Below are 25737 nucleotides of genomic sequence, written 5' to 3'. Positions count from 1 at the left end.
CATTATTTCAATGTACTCCATCAAAAATACAGTGACATGAAGTCCATCACATTCAGTTCTGCAAAAGCTTTAGTACATGAACAAAATCCTGCACATGAAGACCGTATGACTCTACTGAGATGAGTAACTTTCCCACTCAGTGAAGTTGGTATTATGGCAACCAAGGTACCCATGGGCTACAAGAAAATCCAAATGACCTGAAGTTCATACCATAATTTTTTTTTAATATGAAAAAGGCCATCAGAACAATGGTGTAATAAGCACTTCCACGGCAACAACCAAATAAATACACTCACTCTTTCCCTGCTGAATGCACTGACAAACCTTTTTATGGAATACCATGGGAGTAGAATAAATTTCAAAAATATGTGCATTTACATGACAAATGACAGTAAAATCTTTATTGGTCAAAGGTAAATTTCTATCTCCATTCAAAGATATAACTACAGACTTAACAAAAAAAAAAAAGCTAAATGAAATGTGAAGAGCCGTGATCTTTATGGAATAATTATGGTTCTAATAGCAATGTAAACTAACTACTTACAGGATTTTGAAGAAAGTAACAGCTGCAGATATTTCTGTAAATGTAAACTGGATTCTGCTCATCACAATACAAGTATGTACTAACATGTTCAAAGAAAAAACAATTTAAAACATCATATTCAAAGGGAAAATAAATGTATTGAATATATTTATGGTTCCATAATAGAACCTCCCTACATTTATGAAGAGGAAGGCAATGTTTACAGCTTCTCATAATTTATTTTGGCCTCACAAATTATTCAATACAGGTTATACATTGGTATCATAAATTGTAGGTTATCTACATTTAGACTTAATCACTCTAGTTATGTACATATCTTTCTTTGTTCAGGAAACATTGCCAACAGAGAGCTTGATGTCTCTCTCAGATCTATTACTACTCATATATTCAGGTAAAATTTCCTCTGAATAACTGCACCGCAAAACTGGTAGTTCAGCACATTAAAATGAACACTACTATATTATTTTCTTTAATAATGAATCATTACTGCCAATAAATAATTTAATGTGGATAGACTTTGATTTGCCTTACATGGCTGCCTAAACACATTTCCATTCCCCTGCTTACAGCATTTTCAATGAAGTCAGCTGTAATGCTGTGTCATGCTTTCATTTCCTAAGTGAGGGGCGTAACACTGCTCGCCTGATACACAGGAGAGAAAGCCTACCAATTCCTAGTAGAAACGGGGGTTGTCAATCACTCAATGAAAGTGTGACTCAGCAGCTGCTTATTCTGTAAAAGCACTCTGCATGTAGGAGATAAACAGGAGGGGCGATGCCTTTACAAGCACACAAATTCTCTGCTATATATATAAACAAAAATGTCCTTACCACTATACTGAATTTATGTAATATTTTTTCACTAATTTATTTCAAATCTGCTCTTTGCATCCAAAGAAGACTGTTTAAACTGGGTTATTTAACCATTCTTCATTTTTTCAGGAATTGATCCATGCAGATTTCTGTGACTAAATTAAAGATGTCCATTTTACCCACTTAAAAACTATACACACTAAGGTAGAAGACTGATTTTTCTTCCCACAAGCAATGAGTTTACAAATGTGGCTCATAGTTATTTACAACTAAAAAACATCTTTCCAAAATAAAAAATAAATGGCTACAAGTTTTCTACGCTGGACACCAGCCAACTTAGAATACTCAGACCTACAGCAAACACTCAATCCAAAGAGCTGAGGGAAAAGTCCTTCCTCAGAACATGCAGATAAATATAGATCAGTCTGAACACAGAACAGCAAAAAATATCAGTGTAAAACCTGCTTGCTGCCACTTTATGAGAGACTCCAGGTCTAAATTTCATTGTCTAGCAAAGGAGAAAGCACCTGTAACAATATCTTGAACAATCTCCATTTTCTCTAGTATAGGAATCCAGGGGAACCAAAGATATGAAAAAAATTCAATCAGATTGACTAGATGTCCTCGGCTTCAAGAAAGACAACCATACAATGTATAATAAAGGTGTATAAAGCCCAATTCTTACTGTGTAAAATATAGGGATCTTGAACTGATGAGGAAGAAGTCTGGGGGGAAAAATTAACAAAGGGAAGAAGGTTCTGTAAATGTCTCAGTAAGTTTGTCACTGCATATGATAAAACATGGGTTCAAAAGTGATTCAACAATTTCATGCAGATGAGTATCAGAGACTATTGAACACATACATGTGGATACAACCTTTGGTTCTGTAAATCCTAGACCCTAAACATCAGATTGCTCAAATATATAACTACATACAATATACATGGTCCTATGCTCTTTCCCACCCTTTGTCACAGAGGAATCCTCTCTTGGCCACTGTCAAAGTATTGGATTATTGTGATACTGTAGACAGCTATTTTTGTGCTTTATGTACTGGAGGTGAAAAGCAGAATTTTAAGTTCAGTTGATAATGGTTGTCTACCACAAAATGGGATCCAGTCCTTAAGTCTTCCAGTCCTCAAAATGCTTAGGAATATCAGCAATTTTACAAAAAAAATGGATAATGTGTACTAACTTACACACACAAATGTACAGACGGAGATTCAACTATAATACGTTTTTACTGCTACCTGTTTTCATGGTATTTTTTAGTAAGAAATACTTAGTGAGCAGCTGATCTTCTTGGTTCACTGAGGCTTTGTTTTCACAAGTACAGTACTTGTTGATCTCCTTCCCTAATTTGCCCCTTTTTGCCCCATCACACACTTATTTTAACTGGTAAAGCACAGAAACCTCATGGTAACTACACAATTATTCCAGTTTTGTTCCCTTTTGAATATAGCTCTTGCATAAAGACTTGCCTAGGGAACTTAGTCTAATTTCTTAAACTTACACAATTTTTAAGAGAGCCACAAAAATGCAAGCAACTTTTCAAAGTTTAATTGACAAAAAATATCCTCAAAGATCTGCTGATATAATAAGCAATACTGATGTACAGAAAGGTGTAATTATGGCAATAACATCTCTGGAAATCCAAGTGCATATCTTAAATTGCACTCTGTGCCACTAGCAAATGGTAAAAGAAAAAAAATAATAGCTCTTATTCCCGTAAGGATCGAAACAAAAATATGTGGGAGGGCTTATAGAAAATGACAAGAGTTTCAGCTAATTAACAAATACCATTTCCAAAGTTTTTCTAGATTTGTACTTCTAAAAAAAAATAACTACAACCCAACATTAAAGACTTATGTGAATTTCACACAAGGAAAAAAAAAATCAGTGTTTGTTGAGTGGAAAAGATGAATCAAGATTAGCAAGAAATGCTATTTTTAAAATCCCTAAAAATGTTTCGGAGTTCAAAATATAAAGTAAAAGTTATTTTTATAGCAGCTGACAATGTCCATTTAAGGCTGACAATTTCTTGCAAATGACTAGTACTATATATCTCAAGCAGCTCCCACTGTTTTGAATTTATTGCAGTATAACAGCATAATCAGATGGCTTTAAAACTCAGACTCAAAATCTCTCCCTATTTTTGCCTTAAATACAAGTTATAATTATATCAGATGTAATATTTTTTTAAAGTATGCTGCTGCTTATATTCTTAACATAATGATTTTGTTGCTTTCACATTGCAAAACTGAAACTAGTCTAGGATAAACACAGAGGGAAAAAATTAAGGCTTAAACTGAGTTTAATATGTAACTCCAACGCACCATCACAAACCCCAAGAGGCAGGATATGCAATCCTTCATTCCTTATGCACTTGTAATACTTCTTGGCTTGAGTGGAAGTTTTGTTTAAGAAAGCATATAATCAGAACCCATGATTTCATTAATTGCATGCCACAGGCAGTCCATGTGAGGTAAGAATTATGAACCAAACTGGTTGGAAGGATGGTGGAACCCATTAGCCCTGTCTGCATCTTTATAGACCACTGAATCTATGCAGCAAAACCATGAATCCTCATTTTTCACAGTCATCCACAATTCCAGCTCTTCCTCATGACAGACCACATCTGTCATGCAGAGATCACTGTGCAGAGGTTTCATTCAGGACACAATACAGCTCTCAGGTGTGCCTTACCATCCTTCCCCAGATTGTTGGTAGTACTGAGTATTGCATCTGATGTAGACCCTTAGTCTGCTGGGATTTCTATATTATTCATACTAGGCACAGACAAAATGAATGTTATGTAGCTATTAGTACAGAGTGCTTTGACATAAGATATTACATATTTCATTAGATATCCTTTGGGCAATTTAGAAAGTATCATCTAAAAAACATGTGGATGGACTTGACTTTGACAGTATTACTGTACACAAAACTTTTCCATGCATACCATAAACATAAATGACTCTATTCGGTATGTGCTACAGATAGTTTTATGGTATCCCACAAGGTTTGTTTATGTATGTTGGAAGAAATAGCATGAAACAAGAACCTCCCATATTATAAAGGCCTTTATTTGCTAAAACATGAGCAAAGAAAAAGCATGGGCACTTGCCAGGTACTTCTTCTTTTTCTAAACATAAAAACAACTAATCAGATTTAAAAAGAAACCATTCACAGACCGAAAAATGGCAGGCAATGTTACAGTGAAGGGTGAATCTACAGTGCAGTCTCTGCTGCAAACCAAGCAAACAAACCTTTAGAACTCAGCACAGAGCTCTTCAGCTTCAAAAAACCCATTACCCTCCTGTATAATATATTGAAAACTAATTAATTTCTACCTGTGTAACTGAACACAACTCAATTTTTACAACACCTAACTAACTTCTAGTTTCTTTTACAACAGCTTAACTTAGAACAGCTTAACTTTTTTTTGTTTGTCTGGTTTTGTTTTCTTGTGAAAGCATAAAGCCCCCCTAAATGCTTAGAAAGTCTTTCAAGAAGGGAAATCTGACTAAGAACAAGACATATCACCCACAGCTCTGTATTAAAGAAAACACAGAAACCTATTTTTCAGTATTTAAAAAAATAATCTTTAGCAGTCTTTAGTCTTCAGAGCCGTGTTGGGTTATCTTATGAACACATACAGCAGAAACTGGATCTCCAGATTAAAAATAAAAAAAGTTCATTCTTAACTATCCTAAATGTTCGAAGTTTGTAAGGAAGCTTCCAATGAGTAAAGACATACAAAAGAACAAAATAAAAAGCAAACAAACAGAAGGTATAAAAATGAGGGTGATTTAGGGATAAGGAGGATGAAAACAAAGGAAAAGAAAAAAGAACGTAAGAACACTAAAAAAAAGAAAGAAAAGCATGACAATGAAAACAAATGAATCGTTGAAACTATGGTGGGAGGAACTGATGAATATTAACTTTTATTATTCTGATTACAAAATACATTTCAAAATTGGATGAAACACATTGTATGTATGTTTTGCCAAGGACATTCTTGGCAGTTGCGAAGTCAGGAAAATTATAATTCAATCAGTGAGGCATTACTTAAAACCACTTGAAAAAGCAGATCATTTGGACGAGCAAACAGATTGCATGGGTAAAATTTTAAAGACAGTATTCTGGAGCACTGCAGATTGCACTAGCATGTTGCAGAGTGAACCTTCTAGTAATGGGGCCATTAGAAAAATAGCAATTTTTCTTCCTGAATGCATTTCACCAATTTTTCTCATCGTAAACGATGAATAAAGCCTCATCATCTTTTCCCATATAAAATGAGGAGATGTCGTGGATATTCTAGGAAAAGAAGAAAAAAAAAAACACAAAACACTTGTAGAGTAAAACTCTTATTTTGCTTAAAAAATCTAGTTTTAACTTTTTTAAAAGCTGTACCGTCCACGGCAACCAGATCACACCTATGAAGACGGTTGCTGTATTTATCAAACGCATGTGGGACAGTTTACCGTGCACCAGATCTCTGTGTTCACCCTGAAAGGCATGATACAATCCTTAAAACATTAAGAATACGTCATTCTGGTTGTTGCTATACTGGCAAAACCCGCAACAAACAGGTCACCTTGACCTCTGTCACGTAAACTGTAATTTCACAGAACTGCTGACAGCCGGAGAATGGGATTGACTGCAAAAGCCATCGCTCCCCTTGGAAAAGGAGTGTGCCGTGCCTTCCCCGCAGTAGCGCTATTTACATATCACTGTGATTGCGCCGCGAAAGGGGAGCGGCACATCCCTTCGCTTTAACTCGTCAGGGTGCTGAAGACTTAGCATATTGCCCGTTGTGCAGTCAGGCTTTCAGAGGGCCGAAAACGCCGTGTCCTGGTACTCCTGGGGCGCTTTTACCACCCGTCACGGTCACAGGCACCCCAAACCGCGCTCCGCCGCGCCCGCACACGGGGCAAAGGCGGGCGCCCTGCGCCGACAGGTGGGCAGGGCGGGAGGCGGCTCGGCCCCAGAATGCCCCGAGCTGCGCTGCAGGGTCATTTCAAAGCCCGATACCCGCGGAAGCAGGTGCGACATCTCGGCCCCTCCGCGCCCCGGGGCTGCGCGGGAAGGCGCCGCAGCGTATCCCGCCCGCTCCCACTCCCGCCCCGCCCCGCCGGGCTGCCGCGGGGGGGCGCGTGACGCGCCGCGCCGGATGGGGGCGGGGGTAGCACTGCAGTGATGGAAAATTTTCGGCTCCTGCGTCTCCTGCGCGTGCCCTCGCCGGTCCCCGCCCCTTCCCCGCTTCCACCGCCCGCCCCCCATCCCGGCGGCGGCGGCGGCGGCGCTCCAGAATGTTCTGCGGCCGTTACGGGCGGGTGCCGCCGCCTGGCGCCGCCCGCCCGGCCCGGCGGCAGTGGCGGGGCAGAGCCACGCGTGGGCAGAGCCACCCGTGGTGCCGCCTGTCCCACCCCAGGGCAGCCTCGTCCCCCCGCAGAGCCGCGGGCACTGCTGTGGGGCTGGAGCGGATAGGGATGGTGAGGGCTCGCTGCCCTCGAGGGTGTGAGCTGGTCCCGTGTCTCTGCGGCCGCTCCGCCGCCGGGACAGCAGCCAGCAAGCGCCGCTCGCACCGTCCACGTGCTCTCGCGGCGAGGGAGGGAGGAAGGGCGATAACGTAGAGGGGCCAAACGACTCCGTGTCTAGGTATCCTACACGAGGCTGGCAGCACCAGATTGGCGTGGGAGTGCGCTGCTGCCGGGGGCTCAGAAGCTAGGGAGGGGAGAGGCTCCTTGCAACCCCCGGCTCCTCAAGAGACAGCAGCCAAATGGGCCCCCACTTCGCGCGCCGAGAATCCTCCGGAGCTGTCGCCTTGCAGCGTTGGGGGGGCTGGGGCAGGCAGTAAAGCCCCGCCGTCCACTTTCATGGAGGGCCAAGTAGCAAAGCCCTCCAAATTTTCTGGAGTGGTTACCTGAGGAAAAGGAAACAGAACATTCTGTTACCTCTTCCCTACAGTGGGGTTTATTGTGAATCGCATCACCAGGGGGAGGCTGTCATTCCCATTCCCGGAGGAAACGTTCGGGGAGCCTGTCGGCTGCCACCGGGGTCTAGGCTTGCACATGCACCGCTGCTTGCTCGTGTGTTAAAAATAGCGAGTGACTGCAACGAGCAACTATGATGGGTCGGTGGCACCTCATCCCCTGCCACGCACTCGGCCACTGGGAAACGCCAGCGCCGGAGCTCGGCAGCGCGCCAGAGGCAGGCGCGGGGTGGAAACGGAGAAGCAGCCCTGGGTGAAGCCGGTATCCACCCGGTGCTGCAGTCACGCTGCGGATGCTGCACCGGGCCGGTGGAAGCACCTCTCAGGCAGGGCGCTCTTGACAAGCACCGCAGCGTCCTGTCTCCGCCGTGTAAACCAGTGCCCCCAGTGTAAACACGGCAGAGCCGCTCCGCTCATACGTGCTACGGCCCCTCTCCCGAACCCCGCCGGGCACACATCGGCGACCGGATCCCACCCCTCAGTCGGGGGCGCCCCCCGCCGCCTGTGCTCCCCCCCGCCCGGGCGGCGGCAGGGGGTCAGTCGGGCAGGGCGGGGGCGGCGCGGCGGCGGGCGGGCGCCGCGCCCCTCGGATGACGCGCCCACATTCCTGCGTGAAGAGCGGCGGCGCCCCGAGGGGGCCGTCAGATCGGGAGAGACGCCGGAGCGAGACGGACGCAATATTTTCTTTCCCTTTGATACCCCTGGGGGTTTTTTACGTGATTTTTTTCTACCTTTTGTTTATTTAGGGGTTTGTTTTTGCTGACGTTTTATAGTTAAAGGCTTTTTTCACTTGCAAGAAGCAGCAGCAGAGAGAGGAGCATCTCCTTATTCCGAGGCTTCGGGAAAAAAACCCTCGCTTTCAAGCTCTAGCGCAGAAGGTACGGCAGGGGCCAGCTGGTACCGGGCCGCCAGAAGGAACGGGGGGACTTTCCGGACGGAGCGCAGCTCGTCCTTCGCGCCTTTGTACGGCGGCAGCGCCCCGGCTTGTCGCCAAGACCCTGCCGCGCTCCGCCGGGACGACTGTAGGGACGCGCTGCCTCTGCATCCCGGAAAGGTGGCAAACTCGCAAGGCGACTGCGGCGCGACGCAGTCCCGCGACCGATTTGCGGTTTTCCATTGAAAATGCCGGGATGCGCCGTGTCGCCGCGGGGGGGAGGGAGGTAAACACAGGGACAGCCGCGGGGCGGGAGTCTCCGGCAGCCTATGTGACAATCGCCCGTCGGTGTTGCATCAGTCTGCGCTCCGCTATCGGGGCGGGCAGGGGGGGTGCCGTGAGGGCGGGGGGTGCCGTGAGGGCGGGCGGCCTGCGGGCGGTGCCGCTGCCCGTGCCGGTCCCCGCGCCCCGCGCGCCCTCACCTTTGTCCGCGCGCCCCCCGCCCCGCGCGCCTGGTACTTTTCCACTCGGCGGCAGGCGGGGGCCGCGCGGCCACGTGACGGGCGCGCGCCCGCTGCGGCACTGACGTCGTCTCCCGCCCCCTCCCAGGCGCGGCGAGTCCCGCCGGCAAGGACAAAAGAGCGGCCCCGCCAGCATGAGCAGCGCCGAGATGGGCAAGTTCAACATCTCCCCCGACGAGGACAGCTCCAGCTACAGCTCCAACAGCAACGACTTCAGCTACCCGTACCCCACCAAGCCGGCCGCCATGAAGAGGTGAGCGGGCTCCGCGGCGCCGGGCGCGTACGGGCACCCCGCGGTGCCCCGTGTCCGTGGGCACACGGAGACACGAGAATGACTGTGGGCGGAGACGGGCGCGATGCTCCGTGCGCGGACACGGCGGCAGGTGGGGTGGTTCTTTTGGGGTGTTCCGTCGGTTTGCTCGTTTGTTTTGAAATGGATTGGAAGTGCTGAATGGGGAGTGAATATGCCCGTTGCCCGTGACAGTCACTAACGATGCAGTGTTGTTTTGCAGCCACTATGCGGATATTGATCCAGAAAACCAAAATTTCTTGCTCGACTCCAATCTTGGAAAGAAGAAATATGAAACTCAGTATGTAAGTACATAGCAATGACGTTTCAAATAAACAAACAGAAATGTATTGCCAAAATTATGTTTAATTCTGAGATGAGTAATAACTTTCTATTAATCATTACCTGTCTCTCTTTTGTCAGCATCCGGGTACTACTTCCTTTGGAATGTCAGTATTTAATCTGAGCAATGCTATTGTGGGTAGTGGCATCCTGGGTCTTTCTTTTGCCATGGCTAACACTGGAATTGCTCTTTTTGTGTAAGTATCTTTTGGTTCATCAAAAATAAAAAAATCTTTCTGCTGTGTGATTCCTAATGGAAAAATACTTGGTGTAAGAATATGAGCTCTAGAAAATACTCAGTTGTATCCATCATCCAGAATATATCCATAGGTGCAGAATTGCATTTTAGGATTTATGGCTTGTTTTAAATTTAAAGACTTATACATTCAGAAGGATTTGCAAAAATTAAACAGCTTCATTGCAAGTTCTGCAACCCACAAAAACATTTTACAGTACTTAGTTGTAGTTTTTCATGAATAACTGATAGAATTCCCACGGAAGTTCTGTTATACAAGTCCCAATCAGGGACATAATATCCTTTTTCTCAACTGACACTGTTGTGCCTACAGAGTTACACTGTACTTACACCAATAAAGAACTCCTTTTATTGTTATGCTTTTACTCAATTCAGGCAACTGGTTTCAATTACACCAAAAAATTGGTGTCTGCCTGCCAGGGAGGGATGTGGAATAACCAGCATGTCTTTATTGATATGTCTACATTGGCAAAAGCTTTCAGGTGTAAGACAGACTGTAGTAATGTAATTGAAAATTACATGAGGAAAGTGTACAAATTATGTACAGTGCTTTTAATTATCTTGGGAAAGTACATTTTTCATGTATTGAAGGCACTTCAGCTCACATGTTACATCAGCGACTTGACTGAAGATGAGTATCCATGGACATGTTTAAAGGAACTTTGTGGTGTTATCCTGGAAATAGACAAATGTACTGAATTTTGAAGAACATGTGAAGAATAATGTTTAGTTAGAAATTTCCCTGACTCTATTTCCAAATTTCTAGAAAGTAGGTTAGATTTACTTCCAGATGTTTCAGAGTGTATCAGGGTGGGATTCAGATTTTCTGAGGAAACTACTAAGGTATAGAGTTCTGATCTAAAGGCTTTTATTTTAAGTATATGGTGATTTGTTAATCTTTTACTAAGATTTTGACTTACTTAGATGATGATGATGATAAACTGAATGAACAACTTTAGCATGAATTCAGAAGAGATAAATACTCCATCTTTCTACACATCAGTTTCATGCTCTAAAGATGTACTGCAGCACATATAAGATAATCAGCATAATGCACATTAGAATGTCTCTGAGGAGAGGAAAAAAGAGAATTTAAGGTATTTGAACAGACTCAGAGTGTTCCTTCTTTTCTACAGAAAAAACTGTCAATTTAGCAATTGGGTGCTGAGGTCATTTAGTTGCCTTTCATGTCCAGGTACTGCATTCAGATCTACTTACATTAGGACTTTCAAAGACAAACTAGCTTGTTATGTTTTAAAACTTAGTTTATATAGTTCTGAGGCAGGAAAGCAGTTAATCACTGATGATACTGAGGATTTATGATGACACTGAGGGCATTACAGGCATGCTTTAATAACTAGGTTATAGATTCAGATCCAGATGCAGTTGATTAAGCAGTAAATTCTTCCAAGACTGTGGAATCACTTGTGTCAGTGCTGTGACTTGTCACTTGTGTCAGCACTAAATAAATAGTATGGTCTGGAACAGAGAGAGCTTCGAGATGAATTTGCAGCCATTCCAGATTAGGATTGAGGGGTCCAGGATCTGTGCTGTTTTAAAGTAATGTAACCCTGACACGTCTCAGCTGTGCTGTTTCTGGCTGATGGCTGAGTCAAATCCTAGTTAACCTCTACCTGTCAGAAATAGGTTTATTTGTGTGCATGTGTTGGTCTTGAATTAGCACTGTAAGACAAGTTTCCTGAATCCCCTGTACAGATCTGTGAAGTTTTTCTCAAGTCTTCTGGTTTCCAGTTCTTTGTGCAGCATTTAATAATTTCACCAACATTAAAAATGGTGCAAAAGGAAATGTAAAGAGTACTCTCGGAGCGCTAAATGCAGTTTTCCATTTTTGAGCAGATATGCTGATTCTTAGGTTTCTTATAAAGCAGAATGCTCCTACTGGTAAAACATGGAACAGGGGGTTTTTTGAATGTATTGTAATTTTCCACTGTGTTCTTTGCAGCTGAGAAGTCCCCCCTAGCGTGCCACTCCAGAAAGTGCATTTGTTGAGGGAGAGATTTGTTTTTGAGAGATCTGAATTTTAGGTGATTCACATGTGCTTCTGGAAATAACATGCACTGCCTGTAAAAGCTGTGGGGAAGATAAACAAGCCACTAGTGATTCCCATGTAAGCACACCTGAAGAGTTAACTTCTGGGGAAATAGGTTTTTTTATTACAATAGATATTTCCATTTGAAAACACAGCTCTCAATGTGTCTGAATTTTCATTCAATTCTTTAAGACTTCTGCAGTTTCATCTTTACATTAAAAAAGACATAAAATAGGTTTCAACTGAAAAGCTGATTTAAGACCAAGAGATAATCTTCACTTCAGCTGCAGTTAGTCACAACTGTATTCAATAGATGCATGACACACTGTTGAACAAGGATAGGAAGACATGAGAAATAGTTTCTTGGAAGGATACAACCCCCCACAACCACCATTCCCATTGGTGCTTTGTTATTTATATCAAATGTAGCCAATTATAATAGCCTGACAGCTTGGCAGTGCTAATGCCACTTTACACTAAATAGAGGAGTTGTTTCATCTTGCACTTGAATTTCTTTGTATGCCTCTGAAATGCAATTTAGTATCAAATCCTTTCTAAACAAGGCATTAATTAGGTTTCAAAATGCTTTTAGCTGACCTTAGAATCTACTTTTTTTTTTCCTGAGATAATATTTTAGTATGGATAATGTTTGTGTTTGATACATCTGTATTTAATAGGGCCACAGGAAGACATTTATGTCTATTACAAATTTGCATGTTTTTCTCTCCCCAGGATACTCCTGATGTTTGTTTCAATATTTTCTTTATATTCCGTGCATCTTCTTTTGAAGACTGCCAATGAAGGAGGTATGGCAAATTACTGTATTACAGGCATGGTATTTGTTTCATATGGTATCTTTGTGAAACACACCTTTCCAATGGAATATTATGTTTTCTTTTAGGATCTTTACTGTATGAACAGTTGGGAATGAAGGCTTTTGGTATGGCTGGAAAACTTGCTGCTTCTGGATCTATTACAATGCAGAACATTGGAGGTGAGGACAAGATCTTAAAATGTCTGTATTGTCAATAGTAATTGTTCCCTACTTATTCTTGGAGACTTATTTTCACACAACATGTGTTCATTAACTGCTTGTGTTCAAGTGAAGTTATGAAACATGTTATGTGATTCTTGCATCGTGTGGCATATTCTATATTTGTAATGATCTATGATGTTATTCACCTACAGCTATGTCAAGCTACCTCTTCATAGTGAAATATGAGTTACCATTGGTCATCAAGACATTTATGAACATCGAAGAGACCGCAGGGTAGGTGTTAGAACTCCTCATCAGAGAAACTATTAGGAGAAACAAATACGGAGACTGTATATATTTTTATATGAAGACCACGTTCGGTACACCGTAGGGTAGCTTCTTACTCAGAGAGAGATACAGTAAGTTTTCCCTTCCCCTGAGTGCTTCACTTCATTTAGATCCAGCCTGACCTGGGAAAAGGGTAGAACAATACAGGTATCGCATCATATTACAGAAAGCTGTTCTCTAAAGAACATCAGGTAAGTGTTAATGTATGTACCAGTCTGTACATACTCTTAAGGAAAGATAAATGTGGTTATGGTTGGCTTTTTTGTTTTGGTTTTGTTCTGTTGGTTTTTTTTCTTACTGCATCTAACTGGTTTGGTCTGATTAATTTGGTTTTCTAGTGTTAATATTGTGGGAAGTGTTTAAATATAAGACTAAGGTGCAGTTATGCAATGAATGTCGTAAGCAACAAAAAAGTTCTCAAAAAGATAGGGGAACTAAATCTGGGACCTAACCCTGAGTTTCCGTGCCCAAGACTAAACTGGTGGATGCCTTGCCATGATGGCCTTGGAGACACGTTGACTCCAGAGTGGCTTTCATGCTTGGCTTTAAATATAGGTGCCTCAGATAGGGTTAATTTTATCTAACCATACCCTCTGAAAGTTAGATTTTGAGCTCATCATATAATCAGTGGAGAAAGGTGATCCTCTGTAGTAGTCAGTTCAATGCACCTGGCTTAGACACATGTTTTGGGCATCTCCACAGAACAGTTAATCATATCACTCTGTATTGAGAGGGTGTGTAAAAACAAGATGCTTGAGTTCAGATGGATAGAGTTAAGTGCTATAAATCTCACTCTTCAGAGTTGTACTTCTGTGCCTTGTCCTGAAGTGTCCCAGTCTTGAGAGGGCTGAGCAGCTCAAGACTCCAACTTACACCTAAGCCTGAGTTCAGAAGGTAGGCATTTTTCTGCCTGTGTTCCCCAAGGGGTGTTCAAGCCATTTGGTGGTGTTTGTACAGCTTGCTGATACATACTGTTATAACAACGTTAGCCTTTTTTTTTTTTTTTCTTTTTAATGTACTCAAATACTGCACCTACCCCATCTACTTAATAGTGTTATGTTTACAAATTCTTTGCTGGGAAGGTTCATTTCTCTCCTTTGGCTGAATTCAAGTCCTTATTTTTTAATTCTTAAGAAAGTCCCTGGAGTAACCAGTACTTAGAAAGGGGCTTGGAGGCAAATATTTTTAACTGTCCCATCTTCAGTAAAGAATTCAAAATTGTTCAAGAGGGAAAGTTAAAGGCCGTGAATCTCACTGGATACAGCTGCTGCTTGGCAAATCTGGCAGAGAAAATTAAGAAATCAAGATCTGTATCTTAAATGTTTTCTTGTTGGCTGGCACTAGGTAGCTGTACACTGATTTAAATTAAATATTTTCTCAGTGCTCTGGCAACTGTGAACCCCGTTTAACTGACTCTCTCCATGCATTGCTTAGGGGAGTCTGGGTGGCTACCATTGGCATGGATTCCACTCTGGCAGCCTGGTGCCTAAAATGTAAGCACTTACCTGTTTAAATGTCCCAAGATAATGCTTACTGTAAAAGATCTGAAATTTCTGAGACAATATTACATATACTAGCTCCATTATTAAAATTTGTTTAACAACTTTTAAAATATTTAGCTGTATTTGAAGCTGCATTAATCCAATTCTTTACTCTCTAGCACGGAAAATCTTTCAAGTCCTTGATCTGAAAGTCCCGATGGCCTCTATATGGGGTATGCACAATAACAGTGTACATTCTTATAACTGTATCAAATGCAAAGACTCTCTGTGCTGTGATTTCTTTTAAATTTACCACAAGACTACTGCATTTAAAGAAAAGTGTACAATGTTAAATGTCCTATACATTTGAAGTTCCTAAAATAGTCCTTTTTACATTTAGTTATCCCAGATAAAACGGAGTAAAGAGATGACCAAATTGGTTTTGCATTTATTACATAAATCCAGAGCAAGTCAGTTACCTATTCCATATTTCCACTACCATAAAAAAGGTTATACCTCAGCAATTATGCTTGCATATACAAAATTCCAATTAAATAATTAATTTTTCTTTTAACTCAATAGTATACACTGCATTTTAAAATAAATACTGTTAGATAACTCCATAAAAGGATGTAAAATATTAAAATTTGGGAATAAATGCTTAGTGTTACTTTAATTGCTTAAAGCATATAGGATAATCCTGTAGAACTTTGTTTTTCTGTGTTTCAAAAAATATGTTAATCTTCTAATGCTCAAAAATGTTTTGTCAAAAAATAGCTGCTGTTTCTTATGGAATAAGTGGCAAAAATGTTCTGAAGAAAGAATATTCTGAGCTTCTTACCATGTTTTCCCTACTGAAAGGGACTAAATGTGCCTCCAAGAGACTCCCTGTGCTTGTTGGAGTTTTCTCAGCCAGTGGGCTTGAGCTACTGCCTTACCTTCAGCCCTCACCTGTTTTTCCTTAACTCCCACAGGGCACCCAATAGAATTTTATTTCCATTTAAAGAAGAAATGCTGTTGGGGCTCTGCAATATTGTAATACATCTGGAGAGTTGGGAGCCAACACTTTAAAAAATTACAATTTTTTTCCATGATTGATCCCAATTGACTTTTTTCTAACCAGTCATTTGATTTTCTGTCTTCTGACTTCCAGATGCATATTATTTTTATAAAAGGACACTAAAGGAAAGGCACAATGCAGGTTTGGGGTGAGATAAGAAACTATTGTAGAGCATTAGGCCCATATAGGAAATTGAACACTAATCCTTTGTGACATCAAGTAGTGCATATTTTTAAGGAGTCATATGTTGTAGAAGATTAGTGAAGACTAAACTGAAAATGTAATTTTTAAATGCTTGATTACTTAAAAATATTACTTTTTTTCTACAGAGAGTGGTATCTTAATGGTGACTATTTAGTGCTGCTGGTGTCTGTCATCCTCATTCTTCCCCTGTCCTTACTGAAAAATTTAGGTAAGCAGGAGAGTGCAATCAAAATTAAAAAAACATTGAAAATACTGTGGGGAAATGGATTGATAAAATGTTTGAGTCTTGAAATGCTATGTGAATTAACAACTGTTTCCAAACTTGTCTCTTGGGACTAATTAGTGTATAGGTGATTGCTGTCAGTCTACTTGAAAAAAAGAAAAAAATAAATCAATACAAGTATCCTAAATTACAGATGTGTTTGTGGAAAATGAAAGAACAGTAGATAGGTGGCTTTAGAACAAGGCTCAATAGTGTGTCTCAACATGAGACTCATTATTGATCAACTTACTATTTTCTAGAAATTAGGTAAATCAAAAACAGAAGGGAAAAGTCTAAGTTATCTAGTAGCTCATGTTATAAGAATTAACAATATAATCATTCTTATACAATAAACAATTCATATAGTTGTTGTTGTAGGGTTTAGTTTGCATTTTTTTTCTTATAAGTTAAAAAGTTTAATATTACAGAGTCGCTCTATATACAGACCCTAATATGTGTTTCAGAACTTTCAGATCTGGGTTGAGATTAATGGAAAGTCAATGAATAATTAAGTAGTTCTGTGTGTAATGCTAAGAAAATCACAATCTGAAGAGATCACTGATAGAATGTATTTTTGATAATGTTTTGAAATGAATGGTGGTTTTGTTTATTGTGCCTTAGATTTTTTTATCTTTCTTGATCACAGGATATTTGGGCTATACCAGTGGCTTTTCCTTACTTTGCATGGTCTTCTTTCTGATTGTTGTAAGTATAATCTTGTTGACTTTCAGTGCTTGTAAAACTGTGTTTCAAAGTGAAATTAAGCACAGTTTCTGAAAATTTTCACATCTTATATTAGTCAAAGTAATAATAAATGCATGGCTTTATTTCTAGGTAATTTGGAAGATGTTTCAGATTCCTTGTCCTATGGACAGTGACATTGTGAATGCGACATTATTAAATGCAACACTGGCACCTTTTGTAAATGAAAACATAACAAATCATGATATGTGCAAGCCAAAATATTTCATCTTCAATTCACAGGTAACTGACTGAAAATCAAACACTCTGTTGAAAATAACTCAGACTAAATACGTAGCAAATAAATTAGGTCATTTTTCCTTCAAGTATTTCTTCAGTTTTAAACTTGGGATATGTTAAGACTTTCTGTTCCAGTAGACTTGGGCACTGTTTACCTCATGTGGACTGGGTGTTTCCACATTCCAAATACAGAGAAATTAGCAGAGCTTGAGATGCCTGTTTGAGTGGCAAAAAATACATCTTTCATTCTTCAGCACAGCATTTCTCAAGCTTTATCAAGTAAGCTATTGAAGCATTTTAAGAAGTTGATTGCAGAAGAAGATGAAGGAAATAAAATTATAAAAGCATGCAAATAGAAAGTGTTTGCCAGGGTTTGGGATAGACTCATTCCCTGTCAGAAATTCTTGACTCATGAATGCTCCCAATTGCAGTGGTCAGTGTCCACCCATGGAGATGTGTAATACCTAATGCCAAGATCAGGCTATAATGGCTTAAGCCTGTGAGTTGCAGAACATAATTCTGAATGCAGATATATTCAGATCAGCATGGACTTCAGTGACATTTGAGATGATTTGGTCCTCAGGGTCTGGGTTTAAGAAAATACAAACTTGTTTTAATTTTTTCCAAAGTTTCTGGTGTAAAGAATAGCTAGTCTTTTTCAAAAAATAAAGTAATGCGTAAGTCAAAACTGAAGAATCTACTGATGATTATTTATAAACTTAAATTTTTAATGTCAGTTGAGATACTTACAAAAGATACTTTTTTTTTCAGACTGTCTATGCTGTCCCAATCCTAACGTTTTCTTTTGTCTGCCATCCTGCAATTCTTCCTATTTATGAAGAACTGAAAAGGTAAATGTTAGAGATATATCTATAATTTCACTAAACATACAAAGTAGTATGAAACAGTATGTTCTCAAAACTAACAATGTTTCATTTCCTTACAGCCGAAGCCGTAAAAGAATGATGAATGTATCCTATGTATCTTTTTTTGCCATGTTCCTCATGTATTTATTGGCTGCTCTCTTTGGATACCTGACATTTTATGGTGAATATTGCCTTCTCTGCTTTCTTTTAAATGACTTATGTTCTGGAAAACCACAGTATTATTTTAAAGATAGAACAAGAAAGCATTTACTGTGGGTTCTAAATATACAGTGTTTGTTGGGGTTTTTTTTAGTACTTCTGTAAGGGCTCACCCAGAAGGAGATCAGTGGCAGAATTAGGTCTGAGACACTGGATTAAAATTGGATTAAAACAGATTCCGTGCCTCCAAGTCATCCCTGTGTAAAATGGAGGCATGCTTATAGGAGTTCTTAAGGCTTTCAATTCATATTGATGTGACTGTAAAATTTGCTTAGAATTTAGAGCAGAAGCAGTTGTTTGAAAACTTTATCAACTACATCTAATTAAAATACTATTTTCTTTATAGAAAAAGTGGAGCCAGAACTACTTCATACCTACTCTGCTTTTCTGGGTGCTGATGTTCTCCTTCTTATTGTGCGTCTCGCTGTTCTTATGGCTGTAACGCTCACTGTACCTGTAGTTATTTTCCCAGTAAGTAATTTTTTTTTATGTCTTACTACCAGTTTTTATTTTCATGACCTTTACTCCTGCAGTCATTTACTGATTTGGCAACTCCTGTTTATTAATTTAGAGAGTTTTTCTCTTAACTGAAAACAGAAATTCATTCCAATAAGCTTGATGAAATATGGCTATGCTGTTAATGTAAATAAATATGCAACATTTACAAAGCAGCAGGTACAAATACAGTCAGTTATATTGTTTTCCTGGTATGATTTAATTGGGAAAATGAAACAGATTGGCCCTTTATATAACATACTACAAAAGTCAGCGTGTTTTTGTACATACATTGTGGACACGACTGGACCATTTAGGTATGCATTGCTGAGCAACATCCATAGATGTTACAAAATTCCCTGGAATTTATTTTTGTTCGAGACAGATGTTCTTTCTTGTTAGTTTTTTTTTATCCATTACTGACTGCGCTTTGAAAATCTAAATCACTGAAAAGAGAAAAAAACCTCAGAAACACAGAGCTGCCTCTCAAGTGCAGGAAACAAATATCTAAAAAAAATTCTTTCATATTTTGACTTTTATTTAAATATGAAGTGTTCAGGAAAGGAACATTAAAATACTTTCAGAAGGAAAATCGTAACTCAGGTGACAATCAGTGTCTTCCATAATAAATACTAAAGTGTCTTCTTTTTTTCTTTTTTTTTTTTCCCCCTTCAAAAGATCCGCAGTTCCATTACACAGCTTTTGTGGGCAGGGAAGGAATTCAAATGGTGGCGTCACTGTTCCATTACAATTGCTCTTCTGGCATTTACCAATGTGCTTGTTATCTTTGTCCCTACTATTCGAGACATCTTTGGATTCATTGGTAAGCATTCTCTTGTCAGTTCAAGCAGTCTTTCACATTTTAGAAAAGGCAGTTCCTGTGTAATTAAAATGTGTTTACCTGTTTATGAATGTTTCTTTCTGTGCTTTTTCTATACAGGTGCTTCTGCAGCTGCCATGCTGATCTTTATACTTCCTTCTGCCTTCTATATCAAATTAGTGAAGAAGGAACCAATGAAATCAGTGCAAAAGATTGGGGTATGTATAGACAGATATGTAATTACACTTGTTTATTAATTCAGAGAAAAAAAATTATTTTCTGTTTCCTAATTTAAGAATTTACAAGTAGTCAGTGAATTGGTATATAATGTTACCTTAATTTAAAATGTGGGAGCTACATAGAAATTAAGAAGCTAAGGGGCTGACCATCCCAAGGCTCAGTTCACTGCAGTGACTTCTCTCAGCGCTTGGCCCCAAATCTCAACAATAGTTGGGTCATTCTGTTAATGATAAGAACTAGATTTCAACAGAATACGCTTAAAAGCTATACTAAAAAAGTCTTAACAATCTTTAAATAGTCTTTTAAAATGTATGTATGTCATTTACCCCATAAAAGCTGGCCTCTGCCCATTGTTTGGGTTATCCTGACTGTTCTTGGTGCTCTTACTGATCATAGACATACTGACTCAGAATCAAGTCTTACACATACTGAGTTAAGTCAGCACAGTGGCATAGCCTGGCTGGTATCAGCAGCTACATTAACTTTCCTTAGTTGAGGGTGAGGTCTGCTGTATTGAAAAAAAAGTACTTTTTGATTTGAAAAAGGATCCCAAGTATGAGAAAGATAGCTCCTTATCACTGACTTGATCTCTTGTCTCTTTTACTTTGTCCTCCATGAGCAATGGCCTTTTTGTTGTACATAGGCATGACTTTATAGGTGTATATCATGGTTTAAATAACAGTGTCATAGCAGAATCTGAAGTATTTTTATGTTTTCTTTCTTTTTCAGGCTGCGTTGTTCTTTCTAAGTGGTATAATTGTGATGACTGGATGTATGACACTGATTATTCTAGACTGGACCCGTAATGTTACATCTGATGGCCATTAACTGCCCTGGTTTAATCTCTAATATTCCACTTCAAATGCCAGTGTTCACTCAGATACCTACTGAGAACGAAAATGAGCTATTCAGCTTCCTTTAAAAGGCAGATTCTTTGTTGATGGTTCTTCTGACTGTAGAATATCTGAACTCTGTCTTTAAGAAACTATTCTGCATGATGGAAGTGGATATTAACATCAAACTATGTGAGTGTCTGGCTGAAGGAAGTGACAACTTTATTCCATTCCAGAGAATGGACAGAACTCTGTAGACTTTTATCAAGCCATGTTTGGCTTTCGTCATTGTTACTTGGATATTTTGTTATTTTACTTGAATGTGCCTAATGGAACCATTTGATGTGAGAAAGAACTCTTTAATTTACAGCAAAGTGTTTAAATAACCAATGAGAGAGAGAGAGAGAGAAACACTTATTTTTTGTACCAAAAATTCTTATGGACCTCAAAAACACTATTTTGACTGTAAGAAACACTTTTCTAAAAAGAGGGAAAGAATGACATAGAAGAGCTCATTAAGAATATTTTATCAGTGTCCTAAATTAAATTATTAAATTTAGTTTGACTTCTCGATCTCTGCACTCTCATGACCAGTGACAGGACTCAAGGATACAGCATGAAGCTGAGTCAGGGGAAGTTGAGGCTGGATATCAGGAAAAGGATTTTCACCCGAAAGATGGTTGAGCACTTGAACAGGCTCCCCAAGGAAGTGGTCAGAGCACCAAGCCTGACAGAGTTCAAGGAGCGTTTGGACAATGCTATCAGACACATGGTGTGATTCTTGGGCTGTCCTGTGCAGGGCAAGGAGTTGGACTCAATGATCCTGATGGGTCCCTTGCAACTCAGCATATTCTATAATTCTGTAGAGGCATAATTAGAAGAAATTTTATTTTAAAAATGCTTCTGATGACCAAAACAGATAATGAACCAATTCATGTCAAAATTCTCTGATAATAAATGCTTCCTATGAAATTCACGTAGGTCAAATTAGAGTGAAAATAATCCTGAAAATCATTTGTCAGCTTACTTAAGTAACTACAGTTACCCTAGTACCCAAAAATGGTGTGGAAACAAATTTTCAAGCTTTAAAAAACCCCACCTTTTAGAAATGGGTACATTTGAGAATTAGGTAATCTAAAACTGTAAAGACAGCATTGACATTTCCCTTCTTGAGGTACTCAGTAGTGCAATTGAGTAAAACAGGGTTTGGGGTTTTTGCTTTTTTTTCCTATTGTAGATATCATCTGAATGGCACTGGATCATAGGATGCCATTAATACAAAACTCCCTCCTCAAGTTCCCTTTACTAATAAGGTCCATTGTCAGTTGTAGCAATGTTTGTTGGGGGGTTTTCTGTCCAATATATCTTGAAACACTCTGTAGGAAATCAAAAAGGTCCTAAATTAGTCTACTACTTGTATAGTATTCAAAAACTGTACAGTATTTCTCAAATTCCTCATCCATTATTGGATTTTGAATTACTTGACTATTCTGTTTCTGAGTCAAATCCACAAAATAACTGCACCAATATTTCATGCTTGGTACAAACTCTCTTCATATATACAACTGGGATTCCTCTTCCAATTTATACTGTATAGTAGTATTAAAGATAACCTCATAGGCTGGATAGTCATCTCATACTTGTTTGCTTCAGAAATAGGTAGGTTTCTTACGAGCCTTAGCTAATGAAGCAGGTGCTGTATGGTTGTGATGAGCTATTTTGTTTCTATTGCATGTTTACTCTTTCATTCTTATCCCAGATTGAAGAGAAATAACACTTGTATAACAGCGTACTTGGCATATAAGAGGTTCTCAAACTCAGCAATATTGGGTACAAAAGCCTAGAGAGAGATTATTAATGAAATAATCATGGCAATGTGGTCAACTATCTTCATCTGACACAATGTTTTAAAATATGATTTACAAAGGTCTGCTCAGTCTTTGTGTCAGAGGGAACAAATAAGGGCCTGTAATCCATTGATTAAACAGTGCCTGAGACTTTTTTGCTCTTGTAGAATTAATCAAACAAAACTAAACAACAGTGTTTGGCAGATAGTATCAATCTCTGCCCAGCCATTTAAAATATTTGAAAAACAACTGCAGGTATTTTGTATTGATACTTCTGCATGACTGTAAGTACTGGTCACTTAAGTCTATAGTGTAAAACTGTAATGAGAAATTAGATTTCTCTTGTGTTACTTGTATTATTAGTTTGGTGGTACTCAACTGGCAATTAACAATCCTGGAGTCAGCACTGACTAACACTCCTTAGGTACTTCTCTGCCTCAGGTACTGTACATCCATGGCTAACTATCCCGTGTTACCTGATCTCCACAGAAGTGCTGAGCACGTCTCCTCAGTACTTTGGCAGCTTTTCTTCTTCCTCCACAAATGTGCAAAGGTGGAAGAGGATTAAAATGTTGTCTGCCTTTGAGCAATTTGTAGCACATAAGGGATAAAGTGTTTCCCTTGCTAGCGTTCAAAAAGGAGGAAAGTGAGAAATAGCCTCCTTTCTCTCAGTAACCATAGAAAAGGAAGGAGTTGTAAATGAGAAGTTACTACAAAGTCCTTCTCAGCAACCAGAAAGGAGGAAGATTTTTATGATGACACCTCATAATGTATTGTACATGTCATTAATTTTCTGAATGTAGCAATTTCCAGATTATACATTGTGTGTTATATTATTTGATGACTGACTCTCCACCTGCAACAGTTGAGTTCCACTTGGCTGGGTTGTTTTCTAACATATGATTTTTTTAATTATTATTTTTTCCAAAGCTATCTGTTTAAAGTTACCTACATTACAAACCACCTAAAAGAGCAGCTTCAGTATTAAACCACTGTTTTGTCACCTCAGTTAGACATTACTGTCTTCCATGATATTTCAGTCATAAATGTAACATGTTATTTATAAAACATTAATCCATTAAGACTAAACCTATTTTTCAATATTTATGATAGTCTATGTACATAAATTAAATTGTATGTGTGTATATACTGTAAGTATAATGTATATAATGTAGGTTTGGAATCCAGGATTTATGTATATATTCCTCTCTCATTACTGATTGTAACATCATTTCAAGGAGTTGTTCATGTTGTACATCTGTAGAACAACTGTCAAAAGAAAGAGCCTCTTACAACAAAGTATAATGCTTACAGAAATGGAAGAAGAGTGTTACACCGAAGATGTGTAATAAAACACTAAGATTGTATTTATTACAAATGTATATGTTGCAATAAACACAGGAATCACTTGGGTCCATAGACAGCATTGTTCAGGTTCATGTATACTCTTCCTCCACGATTTACCATGGATGTTACGATTTTCTGAATGCAGCAAGTTAACAACCTTTGTGATCTAACTTATTTGTTAGGCTGCCAAATTCGGGCATCCTGCGGTACACCCATGTACATATATGTAAATACCCACCGAATTGGTAGAGGCCAGCAGTACAGCTGCAGTTGTTGGCTAGACTGTTGGCCAACAACACAGTTTCAATGAAACATTGTATGTTTGTTTTAACTGAAATAAATAAATAGATAATCCTAAGCAATGGTGTGGTGTTTTTCTGGGGGGAGGCATTTGGAGGATTTTCTTTAAAGATATTAAAACTGTACCTTTAATTTCATGCATATTTAACTTACGAGCAATTTTTAGGAAAGCAGACTGGGAAGAAAAAATGGCATACAACTACATCTACGATTTATGACACTACACAGGCAAACAGAACAAGTCTGGGCATTAAAACAGGAGACTGCATTATGTTGGGGTTTGGGTTTTTTTTTTTTTTTGCAGAACAGGCATAACTGGAGGCAAGACTCAATGTGTTAGATCTTGTGTAAGTGTAAAAAATGAGTGAGTTTTGCTAAAATCCTATGCTACTTTCTTTCATTTGAATCTCCTGGAGAAGAGTAACTGCTTAAGTAAAATTTTCAAAACTGGTGTCTGTTTCACTTCCATTTTAGAGATTGAGTACAGACCAAATACAGAGTATCTATTCTTAATTCTCAAAAAATATCAATTCATATGAATATCTGTCCCAAATATTAAGACTCAGGTGTGAGAGACACTGGAGTTGTAACAGTGTGTCATGCATACAGCAAAACACTATAGGAAAGGAGTATTAGAGTTAAGTACCCCAAAATTAGGAAATACCTCAATTAAGGTCGTATTAATTACATGATAGCATAGTATTTTTTCCTGGAATCCTCACTTCATAGCTGTTCATTATTTTATTTTTTATGATGCTTTCTCTTCATGGTGTTCATGTATCTGTGGGATGTGGAGAGCTTTACAAAGCAGTGGCTGCTTGACCGTGGACATGACTGCTCGGATACCTTGCAGCTGCTACAGGTTGATAACGAAGGAATGCAAGAAAACAAAGCCCAGCTGTCCTGGTAAATTAAAGGAAGAACTGTCTCCAGCAAGAAGATGTTATGATTTGGACACTGATACTTTTAATTAGAATGAAACATAACAAATCTTGTTTTGAGTTCTGTTCTCTGGGAAAGTGTTCTGTTCTCTGGGAAAGTGTAACCTTCTGATTTTTGTTTTCTAAATATGTGTAGAAAAATAGGTTTCTGTATCTATAGCAAATCCTTGTAGAGAAAACAACCTACCACCCTCTTTCTGACCAATGCGAGCATTGCATGCTGTTCGCAAAAATACCATATAAACCTTTGTAAAATCTTTAATAAACGAGACAAAAAGCAATTTTCTGCTCGTGTCTCCCAGCGTTTTGCGACAGTGGGAAGTCCAAAGCCCATCCTGATGAGGGATGAATATCCTCATTTCTTCCTAGTTCTTATTTTAATGTCATCTTTGTGAAACACAAATTATTCATTCGCACAATGTTGCAGGCCTGTAAGAAGATGTTAATTAGTATACAGCTCTGGGGACCTGGAACATGGACAGGCAGTGCTGTGAAGCAGCCATGTATTTGACTCCACAATTTAATGTGGACTTGCTTATTTTTTATTTCAACAGTTGCTTACAACCACCTGAAGCATAACTTCAAACAGGTTTTGCATGATCATCATTCTTGAAAAAAGAACCCTAAGCATCAAGCTAGCCATTTGGAAAGAGTGATCAAGTCTGGGAAGGCTCATTGTCTTAAGTTGCCCACCATGACAAAGGAACTTCATAGCAGTAACAAAGCCCTTTCCCTAGAACACTGCTTGACTAGCTGAACAATCAAGCCCCACCTCTATGCAATCAGGCATTTCCATCAACTGAAATGAGAAACAGTGTTTTCTACACACTT

At 39.4% G+C, this 25737-nt stretch overlaps 1 protein-coding gene across 2 annotated transcripts; it reads left to right on the top strand.

Moving 5' to 3' along the window:
- Positions 1-8023: 8023 nt before the first annotated feature.
- Positions 8024-24023, top strand: SLC38A2 (solute carrier family 38 member 2). 2 transcript variants are annotated; one of them, XM_050324895.1, is made up of 16 exons: positions 8027-8232; positions 8838-9002; positions 9262-9343; positions 9462-9577; positions 12419-12492; positions 12588-12680; positions 12875-12956; positions 15881-15963; positions 16664-16722; positions 16852-17001; positions 17770-17849; positions 17945-18045; positions 18430-18554; positions 19257-19401; positions 19519-19616; positions 20368-24023. In XM_050324895.1, the coding sequence occupies exons 2-16, from the start codon at positions 8884-8886 to the stop codon at positions 20464-20466; spliced, it is 1506 nt and encodes a 501-aa protein (XP_050180852.1). In that variant the 5' UTR covers positions 8027-8232; positions 8838-8883; the 3' UTR covers positions 20467-24023. The 2 variants fall into 2 exon arrangements, with proteins under 2 accessions (XP_050180851.1, XP_050180852.1); XM_050324894.1 differs by having other exon boundaries at positions 8024-8232; positions 19257-19616.
- Positions 24024-25737: the final 1714 nt, after the last annotated feature.

Source organism: Myiozetetes cayanensis, unplaced genomic scaffold (assembly GCF_022539395.1).
Source record: "Myiozetetes cayanensis isolate MyiCay16 unplaced genomic scaffold, myiCay2020 scf3, whole genome shotgun sequence".
NCBI classification, from domain to species: Eukaryota; Metazoa; Chordata; class Aves; order Passeriformes; family Tyrannidae; genus Myiozetetes; species Myiozetetes cayanensis.
This window is presented reverse-complemented; position numbering and strand designations above follow the sequence as displayed.

Bases quoted from the DNA above. Each gene is read 5' to 3' on its own strand.
- SLC38A2 (XM_050324894.1), top strand. From the start codon at position 8,884: ATGAGCAGCGCCGAGATGGGCAAGTTCAACATCTCCCCCGACGAGGAC. The intron at 12,493-12,587 runs GTATGGCAAATT...GTTTTCTTTTAG, and splicing joins GAAGACTGCCAATGAAGGAG to GATCTTTACTGTATGAACAG. The intron at 17,002-17,769 runs GTAACTGACTGA...TTTTTTTTTCAG, and splicing joins ATTTCATCTTCAATTCACAG to ACTGTCTATGCTGTCCCAAT.